This window comes from Notothenia rossii (assembly GCF_949606895.1).
Source record: "Notothenia rossii genome assembly, chromosome: 9".
NCBI lineage: Eukaryota > Metazoa > Chordata > Actinopteri > Perciformes > Nototheniidae > Notothenia > Notothenia rossii.
The window spans coordinates 70,910,183-70,925,630 of NC_136907.1; the positions used below are offsets into that span (position 1 = coordinate 70,910,183).

General features: G+C 40.7%; 1 protein-coding gene across 1 annotated transcript in view; it reads left to right on the forward strand.

Annotated features, from left to right (window-relative positions):
• LOC307020631 (collagen alpha-1(XI) chain-like) overlaps positions 1-15,448 on the forward strand; it is an 82,746-nt gene that overhangs the window by 48,238 nt on the left and 19,060 nt on the right. The window contains exons 33-46 of the mRNA XM_079652139.1: positions 1,212-1,256; positions 1,533-1,586; positions 1,866-1,910; positions 2,841-2,894; positions 3,031-3,084; positions 3,947-4,000; positions 4,366-4,473; positions 5,313-5,402; positions 7,798-7,851; positions 10,146-10,253; positions 10,353-10,460; positions 11,287-11,340; positions 11,904-11,957; positions 15,201-15,308. Of these exons, the coding sequence (XP_079508265.1) occupies positions 1,212-1,256; positions 1,533-1,586; positions 1,866-1,910; positions 2,841-2,894; positions 3,031-3,084; positions 3,947-4,000; positions 4,366-4,473; positions 5,313-5,402; positions 7,798-7,851; positions 10,146-10,253; positions 10,353-10,460; positions 11,287-11,340; positions 11,904-11,957; positions 15,201-15,308 (990 nt within the window). The remainder of the gene's footprint in view (positions 1-1,211; positions 1,257-1,532; positions 1,587-1,865; positions 1,911-2,840; positions 2,895-3,030; positions 3,085-3,946; positions 4,001-4,365; positions 4,474-5,312; positions 5,403-7,797; positions 7,852-10,145; positions 10,254-10,352; positions 10,461-11,286; positions 11,341-11,903; positions 11,958-15,200; positions 15,309-15,448) is intronic.

A 15,448-nucleotide genomic window follows, 5' to 3' on the forward strand; every position in this document is an offset into this window, starting at 1 on the left:
TAGCATATTAATATTAGAGAGTGTAGAATACGGAAACTGGATGGTTAGTGTGTCTGAGACTACAGAGACGAGAGGCTAGCAGTGCAGGACACATCAAATAGAAATGGACCTAAAACTTCAAATCACTATAAATGTTTATAGCTCCATGACACAAATCCCAAACTTGCTTCAAGAGATTTATCCATCAGTTATTTTAATTTGATTTGTACACATATACAACTGTTTAAAAATGCAGTTAAAGAAAAAATAAGAAACGTAACAGTAAAGGTTAAAAAGCCTGAAGCTTTTACACTACAAAGGATGTCCTCTTAACTCAAGCTGAAAGAAAAGCCATAACACAAATATAAAAACTAACATACATTTGAAAACTTCTAACGAAAAGTGCACAAAATGATAAGAAAAACGATCCAATCAGTTAACAAAACTTCAAGATATAAAAACAATACCAGTCAATATATTTGATTTGTTCCCATTCAGCCTTTAGAGTCTTTCTGAGGTCAGTTATTGATAGAGGGCGATACAGCCTCTTGTCCCGGTTCATCCCAAAAGTGTTGGATAGTTTTGAATTCAGGGCTCTTTGCAGGAGAGTCATGTTCTGAAACTCTCAAAGCCATCTCTCAATGTACTTGACTTGGTTACGTCGAAACAGTAAAGAGATTTCCCTTTATTGGGATTAATGGCTCTAGCCCAAAACGCAGATAACTACCCCTGACTAAACATACAAAACAGGGGTGTCCACATACTTCAACCTTTTATTCAATTAGGATCTGGCACTCAAGGAAAGACAGACTACTGTATCCAGCTGTGTAAGTGCAGATGGTTTCAGTTGAGATGCGTCACAGATGGAGGGGTGAGATGGAGCGTTGCGGAATGGTGGGTAGGGTTATTATTAAAGAGCCAAGTCTTTGACAGACATTGAGAGGCAGACACCCATGGCCCCCGTGTGCTACAGCTGACAGGTAGTTTAAGCTGTCAAGTGCCTGTGGGTAACCACTTACCGCAGCAATTTCATTATTTATTTTTGTCCAAAGATGCTCAGATGGTTCTTTTTTCATCCCTCACTCAAACCCCCTCAGCACCAGCATTATCTGATGTTTACTATTTGTAGTAACTTTAGCTTTTACTTCTAAAAGGAGGTGAAATTGTATTTATATTTGCTGATGATGAGAATGATATTGTCCTAAATCAAAGCTTTTGTCTTTCTTTCTCAGGGAATCGCCGGCAAAGCAGGACCGAGAGGGCAGCGCGGCCCAACGGTATGCAATAATCTGTCTGCCAAGCCAGCCAGAGACCTTCCTATGAATAATGGATTGTGTTCAAATGAGAAATGTAGTTGTGTATGGGCTTTATTTTCTTGGCATTTGAAGGGGATATGGACTGGGTGGTGAATTGTCGAGATGGGCAAGCAATGCATTAATGACTTTTATTGGATTACTTTTGTTTTGTTTTTATTGTTTTGTTATGTTTTCTGAACATGCTATGTATTTTCCTGGTGATTACTTATTGTTTATACCGGCATGCTATGTATGTAGGGTCCACGTGGTGGGCGTGGTGCTAGAGGACCAACCGGAAAGCCAGGTGCAAAGGTGAGAGCCAGGTCCACTTGTATATAAAAATGATACATAATATTGCTGCAATAATAAATGTCTCTGCATGCTTAAGATTGTTTAGAGTAAATACATGAAAGAATAATAATTTACCTGCTATTAAGAAGAAAAAGACGCAATGAACCCCTTCATTCCCCAAAGAGCGTTCAACACATAACATGATTAATCAAAACATAAAACAACTGTCAGTGACTTATGATTACCGTATATCATCCATTATATTTTGATGACGTCTCTGTGCCTGTTTTTTCTCCGCAGGGCACTTCAGGCAATGACGGAGCAGGGGGTCCACCAGGAGAGAGGGTAAGCCACAGATTTAATCAGAATCAGAATACCTTTATTAGTCCCACAGAAGGGACATTTGCAGCGTTACAGCACGAAAGAGCCACAGACAGCTGAGTGTTGCATATCTTAAATGTGTTAAAAAAGTACTAAGTTATAATATAATAAACATTATAAAACGGACAAGTCAAATCAAGCCTTCTGATTGGTTCTTAGCCGTGATATACTGAGCGTATACCACGGGTAGAATTGTAAGTTACTTTTCACAACAAGTCAGTATCCCTCCGCGCCTGAGAAACACAGTATACAGTCGGGCCGAACCACGCCCCTTAGCTGTGATATAATGAGCATATACCACGGCCTGTCGTGAGCTATTGCTTAAATAAACAATATGCTAAAAAAATATATATTACAGTTATTAAAGATGGCATATGTATATAAAGTATATATTGCACATAAAGCACATATTGCACATATAGTTTGACGGTATTTAACAGCAGCAAGTTACACAATCTACAAAATACAAGATAGATACCTTGTAACAGTAATAAGGGTTTAGCAGCCAGGTATAAATTACACAGTTATTAACGGCATATATATATTGATTGATTTAGTGGCCAGGTATAAATGTAGCTTTTGATCAGTGCCTGTTTAAATGTTAAAGTGTTGTGCCTTGAGTTACTTGAATCTTAACTTTAAGTGAATTACAGAGATTTGTCAATTAATAAAGTCCGAACTCGACAGGACTGCTGATTACCAACATTCATGTTTAATTTACATGAAGAGAATATATTATTTGCACTTTACATCAAACTAAATCCGCTTAACTGTTTTTATATTACAACATTTCCCCCAGTTATCATGGGAATGGCCAATTCCAATTCAAACTTGTCTTGTGATTCTTTTTCGTTATTCTTTTAACTCACTTTATTCGCTTTGTCTTCATTAAAGGGACCTCAAGGACCACAGGGACCCGTCGGCTTCCCCGGACCTAAAGGACCAAACGTAAGCAGCCGCTCTCTAACTGTCACTGAGTTAGCAACTCCATGTTGACACTTTTGATATTAGCTCCTCAAATATTTATACCCACATATGACCTGATGTCTTGATAGTTATGAACCGTCTACCTGTTCTCCCCCAGGGACCGGCAGGGAAAGATGGGCTGCCCGGTCACCCCGGACAGAGAGGAGAGACGGTGAGTGGGCACTTTGTCCCATGAATGCATCATCATCATCATCAACTCCCCCACTTAGGCACAGAAGGAAGAGGATAACTGAGATACCTACAGAGTGTGTTCTTAGTGTGAAAGTGAAGCACCAGTCAAAGAAAATGAAGAAGTAAATAGTAACAACAGTTGAAGATCAACCAAGATTGACTGTTGATCACTGATCATGACACCAGCACGATGATTGATGATATCCAATCGCAATATACTTGATCTAATTAGTGATGTAATGTTATACATGACAGTATCAATGAGGGTCAAATTGGAATGTTTGGGAATAAGATCAATTATGAACTACATGTTAAGTGTCCTCAAGACTTTAATAAGAATGTGTTTACTACAAACATTTACTCCCAAACAATATTTCACTGTATATAATAATCTGGAAGAGGCCGTTCTGCTGCGTATTGATGATAGTTGTAGTTTGTGATACTAGCAGGAATTGTTCGGAGTATATCTGCATGTTCACTTTCAGTTAAAGGAAATAAGAATGTACTTCTTGCACCACTGGAAGATCTGGATCTAATCATGTTTTCCGATCATATTTGGTGCTTTAAAAAGTTGATAATAAAAACAAATTAGTGGTAAAGATTCAGGGTAATCACAAAAATGTAGATAGCTCTGCAAAGGTGATATAACTGTTATGCCTAGCAAAAGGGAACATATATTTGACAAACAAAAGATGTAAACAAACGTTTGCTGTCAGTACGAGGCAGTGCTACGTGACTCATACTGACTTTCTGTGTGGCTCAGATCCTGACAAAACAAAGTAAGGAGTACATACATAACCCTTCATGTGTACAGTCCACATCATATCTGTTTTCTCCTTCAGGGCTTCAATGGAAAGACGGGACCTCCGGGACCTGGAGGGGTGGTTGGACCTCAGGTAGATATACAGCACAGTACAGCGCTACAGTTAGATTCCTCCTCCACACTTTTTCTTTTGTCATAGGACAATTATGAGATGCTGAAATGTATGAAAGTATTTGGCTCTAAACAGCAGCTGAATCGTGAAAGCCATACCCAATGCAAAAAAAGTCCTCTGAATGCATTGAAAATACATGTGGATGCCTTCAGTGAGATCTCTTGTCTTTGAAAAGTAATGAAGCGTGGGCTGAACATAAATGATTCCATCTCATTAAAACTTCTGATTACTTTGAAGAAAGCTAAAGTATGTGTGTGTGAGATATCTTGAACATCTTAAGTAGTGTTAGCGCATTGAAACTAACATATCTGTGTTGTCGCTGACAGGGCCCGACTGGAGAGACAGGACCTAGCGGAGAGCGAGGACACCCAGGCTCTCCGGGTCCACCTGGTGAGCAAGGTCTGCCTGGATCTGCTGGAAAAGAGGGCGGAAAGGTAAAGGAGTATGCTACAAAAGCAAAGTGCACCAGTCATTAGTAGTTATATGTATTATGTGAGGATAAGACACTTGTATTAATACCCAGAGGGAAATTCAGATGTCATTGCAGCACCAAGTTAGAAACTCAAAAACATTAAAAATAAAGTTGTACACAGAGTAGCTGGCCTATATCTGCAGTGGATCTTTCCTGCAGGGTATCTGTTATTTCCTTTTTATACCTACGCTTCTACCGACCCATTGCATTTTATTTGACAGTTTTGTTCCTATAATAGTTATGGGGAAAACAAAGGGTAATACGGAGACGTTCAAACTACAACTACATTTTAGCCGCATTTGCAGAAATGATCTTGCATTATGAGAACTTACAATAAATACAATGTTTTTAGTTATTACAGTGTTTTTTGTGTTTATTTAGATGGATAGAGAATAGGAACTTGCTTTTAAGGCGCTTCTTAAACTTAAACTTCTTAAACTCTTTAAAATGTATACTGTTTACTCCCACTGTAACAAAAGTGGTAACAACTATTGGTAAAAATGAGTGTGAATGAGTTCAACATTTATTTTGATAGTTGTTTGTAAAAAATCTGCACATTTCTTCTATTTCTTTAAACTTGTTAATTTCCTGTTTTGTTCACCGGATAATAGGATATCATTCCAGCTTCTATCATACCGATCAATTCCATTTAATTGTTTTCCTCTGACTTCCCCCTGCCATTCCTGCAGATTCCGCTCTGCTAATTGTTTTCACCGAAAGTGATTGTGCTTAATGATTTCCTGACGGTATTGCAGATGTCAGTTTAGTTAATGCTTTTTTTGGTATGTTCTCCCTCCGTAGGGTGATCCAGGTCCCCAGGGTGGTGGTGGCAAGGCAGGACCTTCTGGCCTCAGGGGCTTCCAGGGGGCCAGAGGTCTTCCAGGAGCCATGGTAAATAAAAAAAGACACTACACATTTACACACTCATGCAAACAATACACATGTGAAGTGTGTTATCGCACACACTCAGTTGAATCTAGTTTCAGATCCCCATTACCAGGCTAACTACCTGCTGTTGAACCAAATGTTAGGCTTGGCCATGGACCTGACTAAAATGTGAAGAAATGACTCACATAGAGAAATAAAGAAGAGGATTGAGCCAATATTGCCACCTGTTATCATCATTAAACTCTACAAGGTAAATATTGCTTTGGCACAGCATTTTAACGAGTCAAACGTCTGTATCAGCTCCATTTCAGAGGAATTCAACTTCAACTTTAGAGCTGCACTAAGGCATTCCTGGTTTGTTTTCGATCGAAGAATGAGTCAAAGCCCTTTGATTGGGATTCAAACACACAACTTGGTGAGCGCATCAAATGAACCCCGTAGCCTGCTGAGTAACCCCAAATTAATTCTCAAAAGAAGAGAGGGAGTGGGTGAAGAAAAGTTCGAGGTTAGAGCAAATAGCTGCTAGAGGCTGACTGAGGATCAGCGTGAGGCTGAGGCTCATTTCAAGGCTGACCATTAATAAGAGAGCACACGGCAGCACAGCTCAGACTTATTACCTCTGTTATGTTTGTCCCATGACAGAAGGATGGCTTTTCTTTTCATAAGGGCAGCACACACACACACACACACACACACACACACACACACACACACACACACACACACACACACACACACACACACACACACACACACACACACACACACACACTCTACCAGAGCAAACAAAGCCTCCCACTCTCTCCCACACAAACATACATAAATGCGCTAACTTGTTGTATGAGGGAGAATGTGAAAAGTTAATCCAATTGTGTTTTCGCAGAGAGCACAGGTACAAACAGACACACTCTGCAAGCACACACACACACACACACACACACACACACACACACACACACACACACACACACACACACACACACAGACACACACACACACGTTTATACTAATCTGAAAGAGAAAAATAGATTGATGCACACATACACACCCAAACATCCCCTCTCTTACTCTTGAGAAAAGGGCACAGTGGCAATATACGAGCCAATAAATAACTTTTCGTGTGTCTGGCAAAGAAAGATCCTGCCAGCCTTCTAATGCACCGTCCTGAAATGTGGAACCCAGGGAGGTGGAGAGCCTGCTTGGCAGCGTCTGAACCCCCTGGCTCTGTCAGAGCCTGTAAATTAGTTATTATAATGAAAGTCTTTACCGCCTCTGGTGAACTCTGCTTTCCATAAGCAATCCCAGCCTTCTGCGTGCTATTATTCAGCAGAATAAGCAATGCCATTCAAGGGTCGGGATCCCGAGGAGATGACAGAGGTCCGGAGATAGACGGATTCTACTTCAACCTTTGTCCCAGTGTGGGCTTCAGAAACCAGTCAGTCCTTCCCTTTTCAAGCTTTTTATATTACACGTTTTGCAGTAAAAGTTTAAATATGGAAACAGATATGGCCATTTTAAAATTCTAAGCGAAAGCTACGTTTTCTCTAATAGAAATTGAACTGCAGCCTAGGTTAAAAAGAAATGTAAATCTTGGTATTAGATAAGCAAGGAATTCATTGTCACTTAATTTCTAAAATGAATGCTAAACAATTCTGTGCCCTTGGGTACTAAGAGCTAAGACTAAGAGCACCGTAAGCAAACTTTCATTAACCTCAATTGTATTGGGGTGACTGCAGGAATCTAATATAGACTTCTATTACAAACTTTAAATAAAAACCAAGTTTTTCTGTAGGGCTATGTGCCTCTTAAATTAAGTGTTTGTATTTTAAGAAGTGACCCTTTAATGACCTGCTGCTGCCTCAGTTAATTGGAAGCTTATAACACGGTTAATGAGAGGGCACGTTCACAGAGAGCACATCCTCTACTTCGCTTTCAAGTTCATAAATCTAGAAGGAATACTTTAAGAAAACTTTTACTGGAACGAAACCTTAATCGACAGTCATTATATATTTTGGAGAAAATCTTCAATTATTACTAATTTACAAAAAGAGATTAGTTTATTCTTTATTTTCCATTATAGAAGAAATTCCCTTTTTCAGTCCGTACTCAATCACACAAGAACAAAAACAAACGAGAACCTCACAACAACACAACCTCTTGCCCATTTGTTTAAGGCAGTATTGGAAGAACACTACTATTCCTACAAAGATCTCTTCCCTTTGTATATAGATCACACATGGCTAGTTACTGTATGTATGCCTTTCAGGAGTTAAGCCCTCTACACACACACACACACACACACACACGGTAACATTTATTGGCCCATTGGACAGCTGTGATTACGGCTCTCTGAATGGCATTGAGTAAATGATCTAACCCTCCTGTCCTCTGCTTTCAGGGTCCAGGTGGCTTGAAGGGAGGAGAAGGGCCTCAGGGTCCCCCCGGCCCCCTCGTAAGTACCCTGTTACTATGGTTACCTCATCTCTCCTGCCGCAAATATCACAGTAAAAAAAATGACTTTTGTGAATGGAGTTGCACACACTCTGCTCTCCTGTCATGCAGAAGCAGCAGGAATGTAAACTGCGGTCAACAATAATAACATACGATAATATTAACTCTTATTTTGTGTCTTTTCTTGTCATAAAATGGTGGTACTACATATTTGCATAACTGTGACTCACCTCTCATGCCTGTTCATGTTGTGTTGAAGTACATTATTCCTCATTAGGAGATAAATATTACACTTTTAGCCGTTTCAAATATAAGATTCATTGTTTGTGTACTATGTTTGGATAGAAGAACATGCTTCTTGATTTAAAGTGTTTATTTTTACTCTGTTTAAGTAGTAAATGAACCAAAGTGTCCAACAACACCAATTTGAAACATGGCGTAATGATCTTAATTGCCCAATTAGTCAGTCGTTTCATCACGGTCGCTTCATTGGTCTTGCAGGAGATGTTTTCTATCACAGTCAGTGGTTACTGTAGCAACACAGATTAGGCAAGTGTCTCGTTTCTATTTTTGAATGACCACTACTTCAATTTTGCACTCAATTGATCGTCACACATTATACTGTAGAGTCAGGATGTTGTTCTCTGTGATTTTAGGGACTTGTGTTGCATCCTCTGCTGCATTCATTTTGATTAATGACAGAAAAGGACATCCTCTCCGATACGGCATCTGCATTCACATACTCTGGCTATTTTAGGACCATGAACAGGAAGGGGATAAGAGTTTCAGGGCAACCCATAAACAAGTAGGCCACTTTTCCCCCCCTGCCTGTGTCTCTGAGCCCCTCGGTTAGCGGTGAAAAGCCTCTGGAGCTCCGGTGGTGAATCCGTACAGAAAGCTGACTGACAGCGAGCTTTGAACCGTCTGACATTTTGTTCAAGCGTTAAACGCGGGCACCCGATAATTGCCCCTGCTCACCAGCGACAGAGCAGCACTGGGTTAGATGACAGCGGATATGCAGAGCAGGGATGAAAAGATGATGAAAGCGAGGAAGAGGGGCGGTCTCTGAATGAGTGAAACCATTTCCACTGCGAGACGAGATAGTTTTTCCTAAATTGTCTTGAAAGTAAGCCATTCAATGAAAACATGTGATAGACTGTTTTGGAAGTGTTTGAACAAAACAAAAAAAAAAGAAATCTTGAAAAAGTGGCCGCTGTGTGCAATGCCCTCGCACACAAGAGATCTGATATTTTCCCTCCATCGATTTCCTGCCAGAGAATGAGCTGCTGTGGGAAAGTCTGAGAGTGCAGTGTATGTGTCGTGTTTCACAGTCTTTTGAGAGGGGGGGGGGGGGGTGGGTGTGTGTGTGTGTGTGTGTGTGTGTGTGTGTGTGTGTGTGTGTGTGTGTGTGTGTGTGTGTGTGTGTGTGTGTGTGTGTGTGTGTGTGTGTGTGTGTGTGTGTGTGTGTGTGTGTGTGTGTGTGTGTGTGTGTGTGTGTGTGTGTGTGTGTGTGTGTGTGTGTGTCTGGCCTGTTGTACATGTGCAAGGTTTATTTGATGGCATCCTCAGACCTTCCCTGGAGAGCAGAAGCTGTAATGACCTACTGATGGCAGATGAAGTCACAGTTTATTTGATTTGGGTGACCCAGCCAGTGATCAGCATCCACCTGAGCTCAGTGAAGAGAGGGTAATGGGACACGCTGATGTGAGGAAAGGATGGAAAGACCTTCCATAAGGCCTTGGCAGAGAGAGCATCTGAATCCTATTAGTTAGATAAAGAGTTTGTAAGCACAGCTCTCGTCCCTGTGAAGGTTGCAGGGTTGACAGAAGGGTCACTATACTTTATTTTTCTGGATGTATTCTTTGTTCAGTCATGGTTTGTGTTTTTATTGCTTTTAAAGCAGTCCAATAAAAAAGTAATCAAATGAAAAGGTCATATTTTTGATATTCTAATGTGTGCAAAAGCACCATATTTACTCTTTGGAGAATAGTGTCCTTGTGTAGACTGAAACCTTCCTGTTTGTGTAATCTGGAGATATTGTTCTGTGAAAATTGGAAAAAATATAATCAGGGGTATTCAATCAAATATAGTGAGGACGCTTCACATTATAATCGCCTGGTTTATTTTAAAAAGCCCTTCAATTAGTGCAGCCTTCTTACTGAAAAGTTAGTTTTTATGCACTCCAAACTTTCTGTTACCTTCAGCCCTTTCATGTCTTTTCTGCAGGAAGTATCCTCTCGTTAGCTAGAGCATCATGCAGCAATGACTGATGGGTGTTTTGTTCTTCTGTGTCAGGGTTCTCCTGGAGAGAGAGGTGCTGCTGGCCCTGGAGGTCCCATCGGCCTGACAGGACGCAACGGCCCCCAAGGACCACCGGGCCCTGCTGGAGAAAAAGGAGGACCTGTGAGTACTTCTGTCTCACCTCACTCCATCAAACCTTTCACTGTTAACCCCCCGATACACTGAACTGATGGCTGAAACTGTTTAATTTGATGTGTTTAGGGAGAGAAAGGCCCCTTGGGTCCCGCTGGCCGTGATGGCATTCAGGGTCCTGTTGGTCTTCCTGGTCCTGCCGGCCCTCAGGGGCCCCCCGGAGAGGACGGTGACAAGGTGCAGTAATGCTGACACACACTGGAATGCTAATAATCCTTGCCTTTAATATCAAACCCAGGAGGACGAGTTATATTTGAAACAGACCACATTCAAGTTTGAATTCAACGTCAGTAACCAGCAGCTTCTCACTAATGATGATGAAACAGCTTTCTCTGACACAAAGAAATACATCAAAGAATACAACTGTCAGTAGCTTCAAAATGTGTCTAGAAATGGGGGATTGTTATATAAGAAATGTGTGGCAGGTCTTCCTTTCATTTTCTCCTGGGCATTTCACATAGGCTGCTGCACTGCTGTGGCAATACACATTCATTTTATGTCATTAATACATATGCATATACAGGAATGCACACATAAAGAAACATTGTTTTTATTCACTCTGTTTGAGTCAAGACTACAATGACAGGATATAACCTGTATAAATAAGGGGGGGGGGAATAACATAGCAAAAACTTTGTATGCATTAAAACATTTCTGAACACAATTAAACATGAACCGTTTACCCCGAGGCCCGCTAATTCCACATATAATTGAACCACATATCTGGAGCTTTGCATTTGTAACCATCGTGCCCCAGTCACGTCTTCTATCACACCTTTTTGTCAATCATAGTGCCAATGGGGTTAGACAGGAAGCCAATCAATTAATTGCAAACACTCGCTCAAGGTCTTTGTGGACATATCAAATTAGAATCTCTTCAGGAATATTCACTACTCACTCGTGGTAGAGGTGACACTTTAAGATATTGGACTAAACATTCGAGACGAGGCCTTTCAAGATGGATGAGCGAGGTGTGAGCTCTGCTGTTTGTGTTTCGCCACAGGGAGAAGTTGGTGGACCCGGACAGAAGGGAAGCAAAGGAGACCACGGTGAACTGGTGAGTCTTATTTTTAACTTATTTCGTATGATTCTGAAAAATGAAAAGAACACAGGTTGCTTTCTGTGCAATGACTCATCTCAGGTTATCTTTCCCTAAACAGTCTTCAGCATATCAAATATGAACTGAAGTGCTGCTATGTTTCCTAATGGCTACTGAGATTTCCAATACAAAATTCCAGTGTGTTCTGTCCTCTAACATTTGTGTTTTTGAACTGCCTTTGGTTTAAGTCATCACAAGCATCACTTCAGATCTATTAAATATGAATATGCATGTTCTTCCAGGTTGACCATCTCTAAGAACTAAATATATATAGTATGCAATTGTCTTCATTAACTTCCATTGTTATCTGGTGCAGTTAGCACAGCAGATGTATGTTGTGTTATATTCAAACTGCAATGAAAGCAGAATTTCATTGTTAGAAATATTTAGTTTTAATGTGATTTATTTTGTTTGGTACAATATCAATGTTGTATCTGTATTGCTCATTGTATAAAGTGTAATTGCAACCACCAGATGGGGATCCCAATAAGCGATATCTCATGTTTTGTTTGTGATTATAGGGTCCACCAGGCTCAGCCGGTCTTCAGGGTGTGCTCGGAGCTCCTGGTCCAGCTGTAAGTATTGCTTTATTTGGGCCCATCTAATGTCACTCTTTCCCCATCAAATATTATTTAGTCTTACTGTAGTCTAACCCGGTTCCATTGATGGCTAATGGTGTGATAATCAGTGAAATGAGAGGTGTTTAGATACGTTGGAAAACTTAATGACACATAGTTGGAGACGCCTGTTACAACAAGCTGATAAAAAAAGAACTAAAGAGCAATGTGCTATTCCTCAGAGGAGCAGGAATGATGTACTGCCCCAGACAGGTCAGGGCCACATTACGAAATCACTATAGCTTGTTACTGTCGCCTCTGCAGTCCAAAAACCTTTGGCTGCAGTTTCATTTATTAAAGAACTACCCTTATTTTATTATTGTGATGTCACACAAATTGCGTTTTCATTATGACTTGTACCCCTTAAGTAGCTTTGTCATCACAGTAACACCTTTTTCCTACATCTTTTAAAAAACGTGAATTGCAATGTGATACAGTCTCACAATTCACAATGGAGCACCAACCCAACTATCATTTTCATTTTCTACCTCCATATGGCACCTGTTTTGTCAAAAAATACCACCTTGCAGAACATCTTCCACTGATCTTTCCCGTTAACATAACAAGTCCAGTTTCTACAATATCTGATGGCCGGAGGGCAACTGATAGCTCATTGCTGTAGATTATCAGGCCTTAACAACCACTCTAGAAAAAATGTAGCATCTTTTGGGCTCTGTGGGGCTACAATAAACCTGGAGAGACGGATCGCCGTGGGCAGGAAGTGCACCCAAGCTGAATAACAAATGATTTAACAGTTGTTTTATCCTGGTGAGTCAGCCTGCTCGTGTGTTTTCATGCTTTCATAACTGAATCCTGACTCGTGCTGTGTAGGTTCACCAGATCTGCCCTCTTTGCAAGTCATAATGCTGTTAATAATCACGACTAAACTATCACACCCACCTCTCAATCCCGGGAAACGTTGGTGCTTGTAGGGACAATGTGAGATTTACAACAGCTCCTTAACTGGTATTGTCTCTAAGATACAACTAAGGTCAAGCAGTTGGAATGAAACACTATTGATCTTGAGCTGGATGTAGTAAACATCAATTTCTACAAACCAATTGTGTGATTTGCAGTGTCCAATATAAAAAGCGAAAATCTTTAATAAGAACAATTTTTGAAATGTCACGTTTTTTGCTGACATACTGTAACCTGATGCAAGCCCTAAAATAGCCACTTAGATTAGCAGGGTTCTTACGGTCATTAAAAACCTGGAAAACTCATGGAAATTCAAAATGCTAACTCCAGGGCCTGGAAAAAAGTTATGGAAAACAATATTTTCCCCAAAGTTTTGGAAAAGTCATGGAAATGTAACCAAAGTTGCATCAAATATAATTTATATTTTATCTACAGTAATCGACGAAATATTAATACTATAATGATAATAAATACTGTATGGTAATGAAATGTAAAATGGCTTTTAACTGACGAGGTATTTTGCTGGTGAGTGATTTTAGTGGCTTTAGCGTGTAGTGAATCTAAAACAAATAAAATAGTAGGCTTACTAGCTTATTTGTTTTAGATAGGCACAACATGTTTCATACGCAGACCTTATTTTCCTGTTCCATGTTCAAATAAACCATTTTCAGTGGTACCGCTGAGAGAGTCATCTTTTTAGTCATGGAAAATTAGGTAAAGGTCCTGGAGAAGTCATGGAGAAGTCATGGAGAGGTCATGGAAAATCATAGGTGAAAAAGTGTATGAACCCTGATTAGTTTCAGGAACAATCTAAACATATCAGTTAGATGAGTCATTCATTACACCTGCCTCAGCATGTGTGTGATGCCTGCAGACAGAAGCACTTCTTATACCCAAAGGTATGTCGTTCATATACACCCACGGCACATCCAGTTTCAGATAGTCCTGAAAAATGTATCATTTACAGATTTAGAACAAGTTGTTATAAAATCACTTATGATGATTAAAGCCCCCTAAGAAAGCATTTTTTATAATTAGAACTTCATTGTGGGTTGAATGCACAGATGTGTGCACTTCCTACACTCTTTTAGCTAGAGTTAAGAACACAGTGAGACAGGTTTTTAGGATATAATTAGTCATTAGATTATACTTTAACTGCACTGTTGTATAAGAATTATGCTTTGCGTTTTAGTCGTGATAATAACTTTTGCAGGCTTTCTTCCATGCTTTGGATCAAATTGCATCAATCAAAGAGCTCCAACACAAATAGTGGCAAGAGTTTTTAATGCATCTTTAGAATAAATTGCATATAATGCAGCATTTAGGTCCAAACACTCGGCTTATATCAGAGTCTGATCTCCCAAATGAGCTGTCGGGGTAAGATGTGTGCCTTTTTTCGGGGTAATAGCCTCTCTAAACTTCAGTCCAGCTTGTTTTGAACTTTTCAGTTTAGAGTTGCACTGCCATTACCTGTAATCACTTAACATTTCCTCCTAAGCTGCTCTGCATTCAGAACCAGAGCCTGAGGCTGCCTACATGTCCCAGGGCTCAGCGAGAGCTCTTTCAAGTGCTGACATGCATTTGAACTGAAAACTCCCAGTTTGTCAGCACTTTGCTCTCTCCCTGTAGTCTCCCTTTTTCCATCCTCTGTAGTCCTGTGCATCTCTGGCTTCACAGATGAAGTCAGCAACTTTCAGATACAAGATTTACCATTACCCTTTGGCAATAATGCACTGTTCCCTGATGAGGAGCCTTGGTTATCTGGCTGCTGTAAACCAAAGGTAGCACAGCTGATATACGGCTGGAGCTGCCCCCCTGTCCCTGTCCCTGTCCCTGCCCCTGCCCCTGCCTGTTTTAAAACATTTGCAGGTTGCCTCAAACTCTAAATGGCCTGTGAGTGCAAATGTGTGGTAAATGCATTAGCCCTGAGACAGACTGTTGACCTCTCCAGGGTGCATGCTGGGAAAAACACCAGCCCCCTTGTGACCTAGAGCAAGAATATGTGGGTGTAGAGAATTGATGGAGAGATGGAATTGCCATACAATGACCTTGAGAAAAGGCATTAAGGTAAACTGTGTGTCCTAATCTGTATTTGTATACTGGCATCGACCCACCCTCTGCCATGTGTGCTCGGATATACTCCACAACCTTGGGAAGGATTAAGAGGGCAAATAAATCCCATAAGAGAAATTACACATAGATACCAGTGTTTGTGGACTTGCAGTTGCTGAATGAAGATGTTAATGATCGTTGACCCCCCCCCCCCCCCCCCCCCCCCCACAGGGCAGCGATGGTGAGTCTGGACCCAGGGGACAGCAGGGTATGTTCGGCCAGAAAGGAGACGAAGGATCCAGAGGATTCCCCGGTCTTCCAGGACCCGTCGGACTGCAGGTAAGACTTTTATATCAATACAAATACACGTTGATTCCCTTTCTCTCATTCTCTGGACACATGACAACCAAACCACTCAGCCCTGAAGGTTTGCACAACTCTTTCCCTCTCAGATAGAGCAGAACAAGCCCCTTTGAACC